The sequence below is a fragment of the Cavia porcellus genome, unplaced genomic scaffold (assembly GCF_034190915.1).
Source record: "Cavia porcellus strain 051 isolate PalLab524CR breed Dunkin Hartley unplaced genomic scaffold, mCavPor4.1 scaffold_27, whole genome shotgun sequence".
In the NCBI taxonomy this organism is placed as follows: domain Eukaryota; kingdom Metazoa; phylum Chordata; class Mammalia; order Rodentia; family Caviidae; genus Cavia; species Cavia porcellus.
Window position 1 is genome coordinate 18,109,262 of NW_026947510.1, and position 17,506 is coordinate 18,126,767.

At 43.9% G+C, this 17,506-nt stretch overlaps 1 protein-coding gene and 1 long non-coding RNA gene across 4 annotated transcripts in view; one reads left to right on the top strand and one right to left on the bottom strand.

Annotated features, from left to right (window-relative positions):
- Nup210 (nucleoporin 210) overlaps positions 1-17,506 on the bottom strand; it is a 94,563-nt gene that overhangs the window by 23,420 nt on the left and 53,637 nt on the right. For all 3 annotated transcript variants that reach the window (XM_003463871.5, XM_063237950.1, XM_023562444.2), the window contains exons 21-23: positions 2,111-2,239; positions 984-1,111; positions 749-884 (exon numbers count right to left, since the gene is read on the bottom strand). In XM_003463871.5, the coding sequence (XP_003463919.2) occupies positions 749-884; positions 984-1,111; positions 2,111-2,239 (393 nt within the window). The remainder of the gene's footprint in view (positions 1-748; positions 885-983; positions 1,112-2,110; positions 2,240-17,506) is intronic.
- On the top strand, positions 56-17,404 carry LOC134473502 (uncharacterized). The gene is made up of 3 exons (XR_010043751.1): positions 56-174; positions 10,022-10,118; positions 17,091-17,404. It is a non-coding gene; the product is annotated as an uncharacterized LOC134473502 (long non-coding RNA).

Genomic DNA, 17,506 nt, shown 5'->3' on the forward strand with positions numbered 1-17,506 from the left:
GTGTGCCTGAGGATTAGTTTCACAGGCTGTGCTATTTATAGGTGGAAATGAATTCCTCGGAGTAGGAGGAGGAAGGTACACTTCCATCTGGAGACACAACTGCCACCACCAGCTTTGGAGCACAGATTAATAAACCCGGCCAGCGTCATGCAGTCCAGGCCCACAGCGGAGCAGGTAAGAGCCAGTCTAAGGTTCACTAATGGATGCACTAGGTAGGGCTTCCTGGCTCTCGCTGCCTTGGCCTCTGGCTACAGTGGGTAGTCTGTGAAAACCTAACAAATAACATGAGACAGGCTCACATCACACATGTGACTATGTGGGGATCTCCGAGCTCACCTCATGCATGAGCTGCCTGCACCAGGAGTTGGCTTTCTGGCCCCCTCTGTTGGCCTGGTACCCACTGTCCTCCAAATACTTAGCCTAAGGACTGAAACAGATGGCTGAGTTCTCCCATTTTCGACCCAACATGGGTCTGGCACCCCTACCCAGCCACATTTCCTGGGAACAGTCTCTGCTTGTGCCCTTGCCATAGGGCAAACTTCACAGATTTCCTGCATTACAGAGGGATGCAAAAGTCACCCAGTCCCTTTTCTGCCAGTCCACCAACGTTCCTCTCAGACCCTGTGACTGATCTGAGGCAAGGGCAGGCACAAGCTCTCTGTGGTGCCTTCCTGGACTGCACCTAATGCTCTCAATTGAATACAAAGACACACCCCTCCCCCACTGGGAGGAAAAGAGCTCATTTTACCTCAATCTGTTGTGGGGCTGAGGTGATCTTCTGCCCAGCTTTATCGGTCACAGAGGCAGTCAGACTGGTCTGGCCAATGGCCACGCCATGCACAAGGAATGCAGCTGTGTCATTGTCTAGGGCTTCCTCCAGGGCCCTGAAACATACAGGAACATTGGGATCCCTCCTTGGGAGAGGCTGTGGCAGGGCCCATACTGTCCCCAAGGTGTCCTCCATGACCCCTGGTGGGACTCACACTAGTGTGACAATCTGGGATGCTGCCCGGAGTTTCAAGTCCATGAAGGCAAAGTACTTAGCCAGAAAAGGTTTCTTGTAAGAGTCTAGCACGCGGACGTGGGCCTTGACTGTCTTCCCAATCTCCACCTGTGACATGAGGGACAGGGTTTGGGGGTGGCCTTTCTTCAAAGGACCAGTTCCCCAACCTGTGACACTCACGACTCTATGACAGCTCTGATGACCTCAAACCTACCTGAGAACTCAGGGTGTCACCCAGGATGATCTTGAGAGTCAGCCAACCAACAAACAAAAGCAATGAAGTGCTTGCTGTATACAAGGCTGGGGGTACTGAGAAGCATGTATTCCATTCCCTATTCTTAATGGGTGCTTAGAACAGCAGCAGGCACACATACAACAGGAGCTCAAGAAATGCTCACTAACCCAACAACTCATACCTGCAGCAAATGGGGACCGAAAGGCTTAATGGAAATAGAAAATTCTAGAATCTTCTTAGAATTCTAATAAAATTAGCAGTGGAAATAGGATGACTGGAGGAATATTTGAAGCTAGGTAGAAGAATATTTGCTTCCTAGATAATAATACACTATAGCTGAAGAGTATGGCCTGTATGAACATTCCCCTAGTCATTACCAACTGCCACATCTACTAAGAAAAACAGGAACCTGTCAACAGCATTCTGGAAGCCTGGCCTCACTTACCCCAGCTATTAGGAGTCATGAAAAACCCTTGTTTACAAGAAAAAAAAAAACTAGGTCTATTCTTTATTCATTTTGCAAGAGCACTTGGAATTAGTGAGCTTTATTCATTTGCCACTGAAATCCAAGAGGATCCAACTCCTATATTCTGGGAGGAAAAGTCCAGTTCAGCAAGGTGTGTGCCTGGCTGCTGAGTCACTGCCTTGAGCTAGAGAACATGATTTCCCACATCAAGGACAATGTAGAGCAGAATTTACTGCAAACTCTTATGGGTGTCAACTGAGAGGAGGAAATACAACATTAGAAGCAACCCTGAACCCACCACACGGTGTAAAACAAGGAGAAACAGTAATGGCCATAAGGACAACACTGTCATAGCTGTGTGGCTTTTCTAGTTTTTATGGATCAGCAGAGAGAAGCTTCCACCAACCTTGTCAACCACGTGGACGTACAGCTCCTGAATGTCTGAGACATGAACGACAGCCTTTGCAGGGGAGGAGAAGGCCAGGCACAAGTCGTGGATCATGATGGTTGCAGAGCCTGGGAGCAAAGGATGCACCTGCAAGGTAGGAGTGGCTTGGTCACAGCTGCAGGATCCGTGAGCAGTGCCTCACCTCATAGGAGGTCATCACCAGGGACCACCAGCCCAGCCCTTGTAAGTGGCAGATGAGGATAATCCCAACCCAAATAGAGCTCTGCCTACCTCTGGTCAGCCAGCATGAGCTGGGAATATAAACACAGAAAGCTTTGATCTAACTGTACATTGTACAAAGGAAAATGGGACTTTGCACATTTCACATTGTTTACTCAACACAGGCCTCCTGCAACTTGTCATATTGCTTGGGCATGCATTTCAACTGGGCAGTTTTCTGGGCTGAATAAGCAAGGACAAGTTACAAGGCTGTTGGGGAGCACAGAGGGCTATTTCATATCTTGACATGATATTGTCGCTTGCAGTTTATGGTCTCATATTGGTGGGGCAGGGGATGGAGGGTGAGGCATACAGTAAACAGTTTATTATCTCCAAAGCCACAATTTCAGTATCAGGAACTTGTAAAAATCCACCAGGTTTTGGACTCAGAAAAGACAGCTAATGCCATTGCATCACACCCTGGTTTAAACCCTTGAGCAGCTGCCCAGAGCTGAACACACAACCAGGCATAGGCTAGGTGCAGCCTCCTGTTCCAGTCTCACCAGACGGCACCTGCCCGATGGCCCTTGCACTCCAGCCACACTGGCTTTCTCTCCCATCCTGGCAGCCAGTGAGCTCCTGCCTGCTTGCCTTGAGGCTTTGCAGTCCACCTTAAAGACCTGGAACTCTTGGACTGGGGATGCAGCCCTGTAGTAGAACACTTGCCTAGCAAGAGCAAGACAATCCCTAGCACTTAAAAAGAAGATTTAGATACTCTTCCCCCCCCCCTCCCCCCGGCTTTTCCTGGTGGCTATAAATGAAACTTTAGGCACTGGTTTCCCTTATCCTCCTAGTAGCTTGCCACTATTTGTAATTCAGTCTGGATGCCGGCATCTTTTCTGCTTACCCTTCCTTCCCCTTTGGGCTGTCCTCAGCCCACTAGAGCCTCATAAGGGAGTCAGGTATCCAGCAGAACCAAGCCCCATGTGCCTGTGCCTTGATTAGATAAAGGGTCATGGCTCTGAAGGTCTTATAAAGTACAGAAATTGCACACTGCTTCAGTCTGCTTGGCTGTATTACAGACAGAAAAACTAGCTTAGTTCATAAGGACTTGGAAATTCTACAAAAAGCTCTGCAAAGAACAGATGCCCTCATCTGTTTGGAAAGTAAAGATTCTCATCCATCCACTGTGAAGTACACATGGGGAAACTGAGCCCCTGATGATGTGATAGGAACAGAGCTTTGAAGGGACAGCACTGGGAACCAGACGCAGGTAGCTGAGTCCCAGTCTGGGGCTTCCTCTTCCATACTTTCCCCTTCCTGAGGAATAAGGGCTGGATGCCTCCAGCAACCAGAACAGAACTTCCTGGCAAGGGAGGAAGAAGAGGAATCAGCAGGAAACAGCCCTAGTGAGCAAGGCCCAAGTCCACAGGTAGCTGGGGGCATGCAAGCCTGGCAAGCTGAGCCCAGCTGCCCACAACAGTATAATGGAGCTCAAGGGCACACAGACAGGGCATGTCTGAGCCATTTCATAGGATAGCTTCAAGTAAATCAATCCAGGTCTCGGTGCAAAAGTCACACTTATGGTTCAAAATGACAGGGATGGGATTTGAGCTGTTGCTGCACCTAACAGCTTGGTATTAAATAGAGGCCAAGGAAGGGCCAGGGAGCCACCGGGTGCCTGGGTTTGCTGAGAATGATTATTGCTACCCCCCCCCCCCGCCCCAGGCCCACTGTGAAATGACTGGAGGAGCAGAGCTTTTTTAGAGAGCACAATGTGAGGCCCTATTCGATGCTCACATAGATGCTGCTGTTGGCAGGAGCTGGCACATCCTTCACCAGTGGAGGAAATTACAGTGTGCTCACTGCCATCAGACTCACGCAGGAGAACAGGCAAAGGCTCCCCATACCACCTTCAAAGGGACCATTTTGCATTTTTTAAACAACGCTACAAAATGGTGGTGGGGAGATAAATTCTTCTTCCACTCCATTTCCTGGAGAATGGATGTCTTGCCCCTGCCTCTGGATGACAGAAGCGGGGTGGGGGAGGGAGGTGTCAAGCTGCCATCACAGGCCTGGCCTGCCCCACACCCTTTCCCATCAGCCCGGTCAGGTCACCGTGCTTTCAGTGGGGGCTCTTGAGGCCACTTGGGAGACAGAAGCTGAGTGCAGGGAAGCAGAGGTGGAGCTGAGAGCTGGTGGCAAAGTGGCGCCTGCACTGAGTCTGACAGGACTGTTCAAGTGGCACACTGCCCTGCTCCTTCCAGCATCTGCCTGGGACCCAGGCACTTCTTAGCTAGAATGCATGGGAAGGGGAGGAGGCAGAGCCTGCCCATGCTGAGAATGAATTCTGATTTCTAAGTATTGAAGGTGTCACCTGAGAACATCAGCAGTAACAGAGCCCAAGGGAGTTCTGTCATCAGCTGGGAGACAGACAGCTGAATGCATTATTGCTCATTAAGAAACCACTGCGATGTGCGTAGGCACTCACCAGGGCCCAAGGTTCTGACTATGTCCTCTCGGCTCCCTGCTTCCCTGGGCTCTGATCACACTTCAGACTTGTCTCCTGACAGGGGTGCTTTAGAGGAGCGAAGATCCTGTCCATATTTCTGAATGTCACTGGAGCCATCAGCTTCCATTTCTGCCAATGGATTTTGCCATGTTGTGTGGTGGGTCAAGCCCTGCCTGCCAGAGGGTTAGACCTGTGTCCAGGATGCCCAGCCCTTACAGCCTGCAGGGAATGATGGCATCTGTACAGAAATCATCAAGGAGAGCCAGCTCTAGGGGATCCTAGCGGGAAGGCCTGGGGACATGCACCATGGGCCACAGGCCAGGCTCACAGATACATCTATGTGCAAACTCATGGACACAGCCTTGCACCCACACCTCCCATGGGCCTCATTCCCTATGCACCTTACATGGATGTCCAACAACACCATGATGCTGCACATTGCAGGACCAGGACAGACCACAGCTTTGTCACTGCTGTAGCCCTGGCACCCAGAACAGCACCTGGTACATGGCAGGCTCAGGAGCCTTGCTGAATCAATGCACCGACTGACAGTGTTAAGTGCTCAGTGCACAGTGGGCCTCTTCCTTCTCCTTGCTCTTCCAATGACATTGGCTTCTGCTTAGAGCACTCATTTTGAAATGCAGGGAATTGTTGAGAAGAAAGAAGCTCTAAGTTTAAATCAGGTAAACACCCCTTTGTGTCAGCTGGCCAAAAATGAAATAAAGGCACCCTTGCGAGCAGAAGTAATCACAGCCCCACACAGCCCAGCGCATTGTGTGGGCATAAAGAGCGTCACCAGAGCCCTGTTGCGAGATGCACACTTGTCTTGCAGAGACACTGCCAGGAAGCTGCGCACACCCAGGAGCCATTCTTGTGTCCCGAATGTGCATCAATAGGGAAGGAGGAAGCATTTTCTAGGAGCTGAGTGAGGAAAGGCTGTGGGCTTTCTTGTCTCTGTGATTAAGGGAAATGAGAATGCGGCTAATTAGCAGCTGGAAAATGCCTAAAGAATGTGTGAATGTGTCCTTCAGAAACAGTTCTCTGAAGGAGCTTCGAGGACCCATCACAGATTATCAACACGGTCTAAAATCCCTCCTGCCCTGTTACAGGACCAGTTTGCACCTGGAGTTGTGGGTTTCTGCCCCAAACCTTTGACAGGAGGAAGCAGAGACTGACAGTCAGGGTGCTGCATAGCACCTGCTGGGTCAGAAGCAGCTCTCGGGGGGAGCGTGGGTCACAGATACTAACTCCCAGAGTACAGCACCTATTTGGTTCTGAGGCCACCCTTGCTTGGGACACTCTGTCCCATTCAACAAGAGCCCACAGAAGCCATGTGCCTTGGGCAGCAGGCTGTCCATAGTACAGAGGGAGAACTGGGACAGCTCAGCTGCAGCTATGTGTAACATGGGGGCACTGATATATGTCTGTGGAAAATCCAGAAGTAAATCTGGAATGGTAGCATTTTTGGACTGCACAGGGGTTCAAAACTCTCCTGGGGGAACTTGGTTCTGATGCTGGAATCTCACCTTGACTCTTCCAGCAAGTGTCCTGATTTCTAGTTGCTTGCTGCCTACCGAGGCAGCCCAGTACATCACTGACTTCTAGGTCTGGACAAGGGTCTTTCTTTGGACACAGAAGGACACAGGTCTATCGGTGGGGCTGTCAAGTCAGTGATGTGTCACAGGCAACATTCACACCTCTAACCTGAATGCCTCTTTTAAATAACACAGGTGTTGTGATTAAACTCTAGAAGGACAGCAAGACAGGGCATATTCCCAGCACTCAGAGTCGTGTATAGTTGAAGGTTTTCCTTTTAGTTTCAAGGGTTTGACAAGGTACCTCCATTACCTGGAAGTAGGGAGAATGGCTGGAAAATTACTTCTCTCATAAAGGGAACACACATGCTGAGGGACCTGGGGCAGTGGCACACATCAGTAGTCCCAGCTATTCAGGAGGCTGAGGCAGGAAGGCTGCTTGACCACCCTGGAAACATAGTGATACCCCGGATACAAAGGAAATAAAAGTGTACAGGGCATCCTCTGTGGTGGCAGGTGGGTGGCCTTCTCAAGCTGGGTCTCTCACACACTAGTCCCCAGCACCAAGGGGATGTGCTCTCCACTGAGAAGCAAGGCAATTTACCGAGAGGCCCTGCGCTCTGTGATCTTCCTGGCTTCTCACCTTTTCCTGTGTCACAATCTCCTCTCCACCAGACAGCCAGAGAACACAGCCAACTCCACAGAAGGATTTAAAACAAAGCCCAACTAAAATCATTACAGTGCCTCTCTCTCTGCTCTTTCCTCTCCTCTTCCCTCCCACCCCCCGACACAGGGTCTCATTATGCTCACCAGGCCAGCCCAAATGTCCTGGATTTAAGGATCCTCTGGCCTCACTTATCTGAGCAGCACGGACCACAGCTCCTCAACCCCTCCATGCCCCAATAGAACGTTTTAAAATACAGGTGTTTCATGAACAACTAGAGATTTCTGTTTTCTCTTGGAAAACTGCACTGTGCCTCATGTGGTTGTATCACTGTACATCAAATGCCAGGTGGAGTTTCTGCATGACGGTATGATGAAGTCTACTACCCACCCCTCAGTAAGACAGGTGACAGCCGCAACACAACCACCTGAGGCCTCAGGATATGGTTCTGATCACATGCAATGAATGAAGAGATGTTTATTCACACAAATCTGAAAGGAAGAGGAAGTACAAGAATCTTCTGTGCCTGAAACAGGACCCACCTGCCCCCTTCTCCCATCTCAGCAAGGGAGAGACTTCCCTGGGCACTTGACCCCTATACCAAGATGGAAGGAAGCCTGGCTACTGGCAGGAGACCTTCATATCATCTCCATGGTGCTGGTTTTGGGTCTAAGCAGAATGTAAGAGTTGCAGGGTCAGAAAGGCTTCCACCCAGATTTCAGAAGAAGGCCTGGGAGGCTATGCTGTGGGGTCTCTAGAGGATGCCCTTCAAAGCAATGAGTGTGAAGCTAAAGGAGCAGTGGGGACCCCAGAAATTTGGAGAAGTCAGGATTTGTGGGTCACCTGAGGAAAACTTCAAGGAGGGAGCAAAGCCAGTCCAAGAGAAGCCATAGGAGCTTCAACCACAGAAGCGCCACAGGGGCAGCCTAGAGCCACCCGAGCCCTTTGGAGTTCACAACTTGCCAGATTGGGTGGGATGCTATAAGTAACTATAGGACTTAATGTTTGTCATGCTGAATTTTGGACTTGCTTTGGCCCCATTCCTTTCTATATCCCTAGTTGTACCCTTTGGAATAGAAATATCTATCTTGTGCTACTGAATGTTGGAAATGTTTAACTTTCTTTTCATTTATTCAGGGTCTCACAGCTAAGAGTTTGCCTTAAATCTCAAAGGAGACTTTGGGCTGGGACTTTTCAGCTATTGTGAAGCTACTAGGACTTTGGAATCTCTTAGAGATAGACTAAATGCCTTTAGCTAAAGGGATGTGCATGAATTTGGGAGGGGGGCATTCAGGGGAAGAATGTTATGGTTTGTGTCTAGATGTTCCCCCAAAGTCTCATGTTGTTATAGGTGAGGCTTTTTCAGAAGTGGCTGGATCTAGAAAGTGTGATGTTGGAATTAAGGGTGTGTGGTTACTAAATTAGTCTACTGATAGGTTTGGCACCCACCCTGAGCCCAGTAGCCTACATAGAGTATATAAGGGGCAGAAGGTGCTATTGTTGCCATTGGTTGCTTGCTTTTTAAGTCTTCTGCCTGTCACAGACTGTTTCTCCTCTGCCATGTCCCTCTGCCATGCCACTTTGTATGGAGCCCGCCAACTATGCACTGAAACCTCCATAAACTGTGAACTCTATAAACTAAAGTAAACCGATCCTCCTTTAATTTTCGGTGTTGGGTGTTTAGGGGTGTCTGTGTATGTACTACATACATAATAATAAGCCAGTTCCTATAGAAGCAAACAAGTAAATTATAGTGAGCTCCAGGGTGACAGAGAAGAACCCATAGTTTCTGTAATATAAGAACTAAAAGGTTCACTCTCCAACATTGTAGGAAATGAAAAGAAACAGGAAAGTATGGCCTGTATGCCAGAAACACAGAAGGGAGCAGAAACTGCCTGTCTGATGGCAGACAGATGTCAGATTTAGCAGAAAAAAACTGTCAAAATAACCACTGTAAATATGTAAATATGTTTACACATGTAAATATGTTCAAAGAAAAAAACCAAACAATGATTAAAGAAGTAAAGGAATATTTGCTAACAATGTCATATCAAATACAGAAGACAATCAGGAGAAATTAGAGAAAACAATGAAATAGGAATTCTTAGATCAAAAAGTAGAATAACTGAATTGAAAATTCATTAAAGAACTCAAGGGTAAATCTGAACTTGTAAGATAAAGGACCGAAAAACTTGAAGACAGGTTGACAGAAATTATGTAATATGAAGGAAAAAAGAGAGAGGAAATGAAGAGAGCCAGAGAGAAATGTGGGATAGCACCAAGTATCCCAACTGAGGTCTACTGGAAGAGCCATAAAAAGACAGAAAGCAGTAGAAAAATCTTCAAAGCAATGATGGCTCAAAACTTCTACAGTTATTAGAAGATATTAATCTACACCTTTGAGACAATTAGTGAGATCCATGTCAGATAAGAAGACACAGATTCACAGAGACACAGCTGCTGTCACATGGTAAAAGTCACCTGAAAGGAGACTAGTTGTCAACAGCAGCAATGCACACCAACCTGTAGGCTGGTAAACATGCCCGAGAGAAAGGGGGACACAGGATAGAAGGGAAAAAGCCTTTGGAGTCAACACATTTTGACACCATCCTCACAAATGATCCTTCCAAAGGACACTGAAGCTGACCAGTGCAGTAAACTAGACCACAGCTGGAGTCATGTTCATGGGCTGGGGTAGAGCTCATGGGTAGAGCACATGATTCTCAAATGAAATGCTTAAAGCCAAAGAGTTAGGGAAGAAATCTAGAAAGGAGCAATCATGAAAACAGCCTTATCATTTATAAAGGAACCCCAAAAGGGTACAGGCTGGTTTCTCATCAGAACAATGTGGGCTGAAGGCTGGAGGATAATATTCAAAATGCCCAACAAACCCACCAACCCCAGGAAGACCTACAAACCAAACCCTGTAAGTCCACATCGATGTCTCAAAAACTGAAAGTAAAAGATAATCAAAAACTAAAAGAACATGTCCCTCACAGATCTGCCTTAAGAGCAACGACAAGGAGAGTTCTGAAGACTGAAAGCCAGGAACTCCACACAGGAATTCCACACAGAAAACAAAGAACAGCTGCAAAGGTAATCAGGGAATTATAAAAGTCAGTAGAAATGCATGTTCCTTTTCTTTTCTTAATCACATTTAAAACCAACCATGCAAAACAACGTGTATTTAAGATACTTCAGGGCACAGAACACACAGAAATGTAACATTTGCCGAGAATGGCACAAAGGAGGCATGCGAGGCAATTATGTAAGGGATCAGGAGGCTGACACCAGATGGTGACCAGACCCAAAGGACACACGAAAAGACTCAGCAATGAAAGAAGAGGGTTAATATAGCAAAAGCTGTAATTATACGCTTGCTCTCCTTCAACAGTTTCTTTTAGATACATAAAATTATGTAAAGGGATCATTTTAACTTGAGACTTTGGGCTAGTAACATTTATAGATGTGATACATACGAATATATACCACAGGAAGCAGGATGAATAGATCTCTGTCAGACCGCCATTTCTTCATTTCATAAAAATGAAGCTGGTGAACACCTAAAGCTGTTGTGATGCTAAGACGTGGACAGTAAACCTCAGAACAACCACTAAGGAAATACCTCCAAAAAAGAAAAAAAGTGAAAAAATTCATTAGTGAGATTACAATAGTAACTTGGAAAATACTGACTTAATGCAAAAGTAGTGAAGGAGGAACAGAAAACAAGCAACACGTAGATAAAAAGTAAACAAGCAGCCTTGCTGTGTGCCAGTGGAGGCCCTGTGAGCCAGGGGGAAGCAGCAAGGAAGCCAACCAGCCTCCCCTCGGCTGGAAGAGGCCCTGATGGTTGGGGGAACAGCAAAGAAGCTGCTCTGCCTCCCGCCACCCCCACCCGCAAGCAAGCAGATGTGACGCAGGCAGAGGTGATAATGACTGAAGTAACTGAAATAGGGAAGTAACCTGACATTTATATTCTTTGACTGACTCTGCAGGCCTGGGGCCAGTGGTCTGGTAACTATTTACAGGCTAACAATATGTAATGGAGTAACAACTGTCGATTTCCTATTATCTTACTATTGTTTGTTTTGTTTCATTTTATTGTTTTGCTTTACTCCTTTTAAAACAAAATAAAGAGTAAAATGGTGAATGTAACTACAACAATATTAATGAGAACACTAAAAGTGAATGGATTAAATAATTCAATCAATAGGCAATGACAGGACTTTAAAGATTCAGTTACATGTTATTTATAGGTAATATTTTACACTAAAAGAGACATATATATTGATGAAAAAATACTTTATACAGACAACTAAGAAATTTAGAATCAAGCTGGGGATTTAGCACAGTGGCGTAAGTGCTTGCCTGGCAAGCACAAGGTCATGAGTTCAATGACAGTACCAAAAAAACCAAACCAAACCAAAACAAAATGAAACAGAAACTCAAGAAATCTAGAATCATTATATTAACATTGTACAAACAGAAAATAGGCTTTAAAACAAAATAAAAGTTACTGGAGACAAAGAGAAGCATTTTTGTAACATGCCTTAAAAGAGTCAATCTTTAAGGAGGATGGAACCATTATAAACATAGACACATTTAGCAAGACAGCCCCAGAATATAAGCAGCAGAAATGGAAGCAGAAGTACACAATTCAACCATAACAACTGGGCACTCCAACACGTCTCTTTTAACAATAGATACAAAAGCCAGGTAGATGAATAGAGATGTGAATGATACAATGAACCAACTAGACCTAACCCACATCTTTAGAATAGTATAGCTAAAAATTACACAAGAAAAATGTGCCTTCATCCCAAACACATACGGGACAATCCACACAAGTGTGCCCAACCACCAGTCTGTGGGTCAGACACACAGGCTTCCCTGAGCCACAGTGAGTAGAAGCATTATTTTGAGCCATATATAAAGTATGAAATCATGATATGGTTAACATACATAAGTAACAAAACCCTTTAAATTTTTTTTGTTACAAAAGGCAAGTTCAATGCATGAGCCTGAAGGATAGACCATGGGCTAGGCCATACAACAAACGTGCATGAATTTAAAATGATAGAAACAATACAAAGTGTATTCTCAAGTCACAACAGACTGAAATTAGAAATTGACAACAATTTTGTGAAATTAACAAATACGTGGAAATTAACATACTCTCAAATAACTTCTGGACAAAAAAAGAAACAAAAATGAATTTAAGGTAACTTCATGTGAATAAAAATGCACACATAGCAACATTTTTGGAACATAGCTAAAGTTGTGTAGAGATGAAAATATATGTGATAACACATGTCCTCGTTAAAAAATGGTAAGAAAGGTTACAAATCAACAACCTGTCTACCTTCAGAAACTTCAAAAAGAACAGCAAAGTAAACATAAATGAACAGAAGAAGCGAAATGGTGACTACAGCCAAAGTGAACAGAAAACAGGAAAACAGCAGAGAGAAATCCAAAAAACAAAGGCGGCTCCTTTGAAAAAGTTAACAAAATGACAGTTCTTCAGTTAGACTGACCAGTGGCCTGAAGAGATGGCTCATGTTACTGGAATCTATAAGGAGATAGGACAAATCACTCACAAATACTCACTGACAAGAAATAATAATGACAAAGCAATACTGAGATAACATATCAATCAATACATTAAATAATTTAGATGAACAAACTCCTAGAAAAACATGAGCTACCAAAACTTACTAAAAGAAGGCAATTTGAAGAGAGATTGATTTAATATTCAAAAACTCTTCATAAAGCCAATCTCATATCCATATAGTTTCACTGGCTAATTGTACTAAATATTTAGAAATAACTGGTACCAACTCTAAACAGCTCTTTCCAAAATAGGAGAAGGAACATTTCCAATTCATTCTAAGTCAATATTACTGACACCCATAGCAGACAAAGATACCACAAGAAAACAACAGACTAATATATTTTATAAATATATATAAAATTCTAAACAAAATACTAGTAAACTAAATTCAACTACACATAAAAAGAATTATACATCATGACCAATTAGGATTTACTCTGGTAATGTAAAGTTGGTTTACTATCTGAATATCAACTAATGTAAAACATCATTATAAATGAAATTTTAACAATCTGTATGATCATTTCAAGAGACACAGATAAGGCATCTGACAAAATGCAAGACCTTTCCGTGATAAAAACTGCAAGACAGCAATAGAAGGGACTTATTCCACTTGATAAGGAGCAGCTAGGAAAGCCCCACAGCATGTTTAGTGGTGAGACTGCATGCTTTCTCCCTAAAATTGGGAAAAACATTTTGCTAGAGACTGTATCTAGGACTTCCAGGAAAGAAAAGAAGAAGAAATAAACATCCAAAATAGGAAAGGGCAAAGTAAAATTATCTATATTCACAGATAACAGGATTCTATATAAATAAAAGCCTAAGGAACTAATTAAAAAAAACTAATGCATTAGAGTTCAGCAAGGTTGCTGGACACAAGGTCAATATACAAAAATAAATTGTATAAGTAAAGTGTATAGCTAGATATTTATAATGAAAATTAAGAAAATAACTTGCTCAAAATAGCAAAGAATACTCTTAGAAGTAAAATTTAATAATAGAAGTACAAAACTCATACTGTAAAAACAAGACATCACTGAAAAATGGCAAAGAAGACAGTAACCGGACAACACCTTGTGTTTGTTTGTGAATGGAACACAATGTGGTTAAGATGTCAATGCAACGCCTATCTGAATTCTAGCTGGCTTATTTGCAGAAAATGGTAAGTTTAACTCAAGAATTCATGTGGACTTGGAGGGACCCAGGATAGTCAAACAACCTTGAAGAGAAGAACAAAGTTGAAGGTTCACACTTGCCAGTTTCCAGATTCACTACAAAACAATGAGGCTTGAGATCTTGTGGTTCTGACATGAGGACAGACCTGCAGATCAATGGAACAGGCTTGAGAGACTCAGAATAAACCCATGCGATTCCAGCCAGCTGCTCTTTGCCAAGACAACATGGCAAGAGTACTTTTCAGCAAATGGTGCTGGGTACCTGGATACTCACACACAACAGGATGACACTGGACTCCTACTTTACTTCACAAAAAAACACATATCAGTGTACCAAAGACTGGAAATTAAGAGCCAAAATTTTGAAACTCTTTGAAGAAAGAAGTACACAGGAGCAACAGCAGGAAAAAAAATGACTGTACTACAGAAAATTAAAGACCTATGAGCTTGAAATGGTGTCACCAAGAAAGTAAAAAAACAAAGAATGAAGAAATAGATTCAGACCACACCTAGTGACCTCCAAGTGGCTAGCAGGGGCCTGAATTCAGTCCTGGGAGCCAAATGTGCTCAAGTTGATTTCTAGCGCAGGAAGGAAACTTTGAACATCGCCTGAAACCCAGAAATACAGGAAAATGACAAAACGAAAGAACAAAATGCAATCTCAAACTTCCAGCCCAACCCAAGCAAGCTTAGGAGACATGGACAGAAGAAAACGTAAGTCATACACCTGAAATTCCTGAAATAATAACAACTAAAGAAATAACTCTGGGAAGCTATAAAAGAACTCAGAACAGAAATAATCTCCCAGGTAAAAGAAGAAATGATAAATGTAATGAAAGAAATGCTGAACACATCTACAGAAGACATACTTAGAAAAATTAGAGGAAAAATAAAAAAATAGATACAAATCATATGTGAAAAAGAACAGAATACACCTAGAATATAAAGTTCTACAACTCTATAAAAAGACAAAAAGTGGGCAAAGGTTCCAATCACACACTTGTCCTAAAAAGACATAGCAGTAGCAATAAGCACTCAAAAAGACACTCAGTATTATTAGCAGATAGAGAAATGTTAATCAATGCCATGAGGAGAAACCACTTACATTGGATTTTGAATGTCTGATAATTAATTACAGGTGTTGACAGGATGGGGAAAAATCAGGACTTTGGAATGGTGTGGTCCCTTGGGAAAACAATCTGGTAGCTGCTCCAAAAGTTCAATAAATATAGAGTTACCATATGACTCAGCACTTCCACTCCTGGGCATACACCCAGCAGAATTCAGAACATACGTCCATGAGCAAACATGTACACAAATGTTCATCACTCATGATCATCAAAATAGCCACAAATGGATGAACAAATCCACAGAATGTGGCACATCCATGCAATAGGTTGTGATTTGGCCATAAAAAGGACCCTAAGGTGGATAAGCCTTCCAAACATCGGCAAAATGAAAGAAGCCAGTTGCAGAAGACCACATATTGTCTGACTCCATTTATATAAAATGTTCAGAGGAGGGAAATTTTTAAGAGTCAAAAAGTAGATTAGACATTGCTTAAAGCTGGGACAGGCTGTGTGTGTGTGTAAGAATAAGAAAGTGAGAGCTCAAAGTGTGCAGCTTTCTTTTTGAGGCAATGAAAATTCTCTCACATTGGTTGCATGTGTCTGAATATTCTAAAACCCCTGAATTACACCTGAAATTGGCAAAGTGTATGGCACATGACTCACACCTCAGCAAATATGCGATCAAAAACAACAGGAATCAGCCAGGGGAGCGGGGCAGTTGCCCCTTCCATGTGCCCCAGTCTGCCCTGCCTCTGCCGCCCTGTCACCAGCACTGAAGGTCAGGCTAGGATCCACTGGCACATCCCAGTCTATTCCTCCACCTCACTCGTGTGTCTTTCTTGCTTCACACCTGTCCCAAGCAGACACAACGCATTTTGTGACCTCTATTTTAAGCCACTCAGTAGAAATAAGAAGCCGGACAACAGGAAATGCAGTGTTACAGTCAAACCACCTGTACAGGAAGTGAGGCTACGCCATGAACTGTGTGTGCACGTGCCCGGCTGTTCCTGAGAGGGTTCTGGGGCTAGGTCACTGCAGAGATTAATGCCCATGACAGCCTTCTGTGGGATGGTAAGTGCGAGTCATGGTGCTGTTAGCTGATGAGGCCATGCTGGAGGCGGGCCCCAGAGCAAAGGAGGACACAGTCTTCAGGATAGTCCGGATCAGAGGAGCCCGCCCATCCCCATGAACGGTGTGAGCTGAAGTCCCACCATGAGCTAAACACCACCAACTGCTTCTTGTGAAGCTGGGAAAAGGCCAACCTGGTGACAGCGTCATGTGACATTCCTTGGACAGGAACAGCCCAAAGGCCACAGCTGATCTGTGACTAGAGGATTCTGCTGTGGATTATTACCATTATAGGTGGCACTGTTACTATCTTTGTTTTGGTCTGCCTGATGTTTATGACTTCCAGGATTCATTTTCCATGTTAAATAGAACAGAATTTCCTTTTAAACAAGATTCAGTTTCATGACCACATAACAGTGTATTGTTATGCAGAGATGTAGACAGGCAGAGATGTAGACATCTGAAATTCTGTTTTTTGTTTGTTTTCACTTCTTATTCTGTGCTAGACTACATTTTTTTAAATGAACCTAAAGGTCAAACAACTCAAATAATCTACAAGAAGTGAATAGCTAAGTAAAATGACTGACAAGCAGTCACAGGCCACAGAGAGAAGAAATAAGAAGCCAACCCCTTCCTGTTAGCTGGTCAGTGCACAGGCTGGGAGACAAAAAGAGCTGAGCTCCCACCCCTCAAGTAATTGACTGACCTGAAGAAACACAGGCTGGGATGATAGCTAATGAAGTAGAAAAAACAACTTAGTGCTTGTAGTGTTTTATATTTGACTGACTTTGCAGGCCTAAGGCCAGTGGCCTAAGCATCTCTTTGGAGGATAACAACGTGCAATATAGTAACTGTGTGGGGGATCTCCTTCTAAAGGTGGTAGCCATTGTTAATTCCCTATATCTTGTTTTAACATCCTGTATCATTTTCATTGTTTTGCTTTGATTGATTTTGTTGTTTTAATTTTACTATGTTTGATGGTGTGGGCAGCTATTTTGAAGATAACAAGAGGCACTATGGTAGCCATTGTTATTTCCTATTATTTTCTTTTGAAGTCCTGTATCACTTTGACTGTTTTGTTTTGATTGGTTTTATTTTATTCTATTTTGTTTTATTTTATTTTAATTGCTTTTTTTTTTTCCAGTACCAAGGGATCGAACTCATGACCTCGTGCTTGACAGGAAGATTTTTATCGTTTTGAGACATGGTCTCATTACACAGTTCAGGTTGGACTTGAGCTCACTTTGTGGCCCAGGCTGGTCTGAAACTCACAACAATCCTCATACCTCAGTCTCCCGATTGCTAGGATTACAAGCATGCACCAACAAGCCTAGCTGTGGTTTTATTCTTTTTAAAGGAAAAAAAGAGGAAATGATGGATAATAATCCATAGTCTACACAGCAATGTGGCTGGTGGGGGTGGCACGCCATTTAGGGCAACAAAACTAAAAATAATAATAACCAGAGGACTAAATTTTTTCACACCCTCGTCCTTATTAGCCAGTGGCAGGGACAGGGTCAAGAAAGAAACCTGGAAAAATAGAAAAGGCAGATACATCTT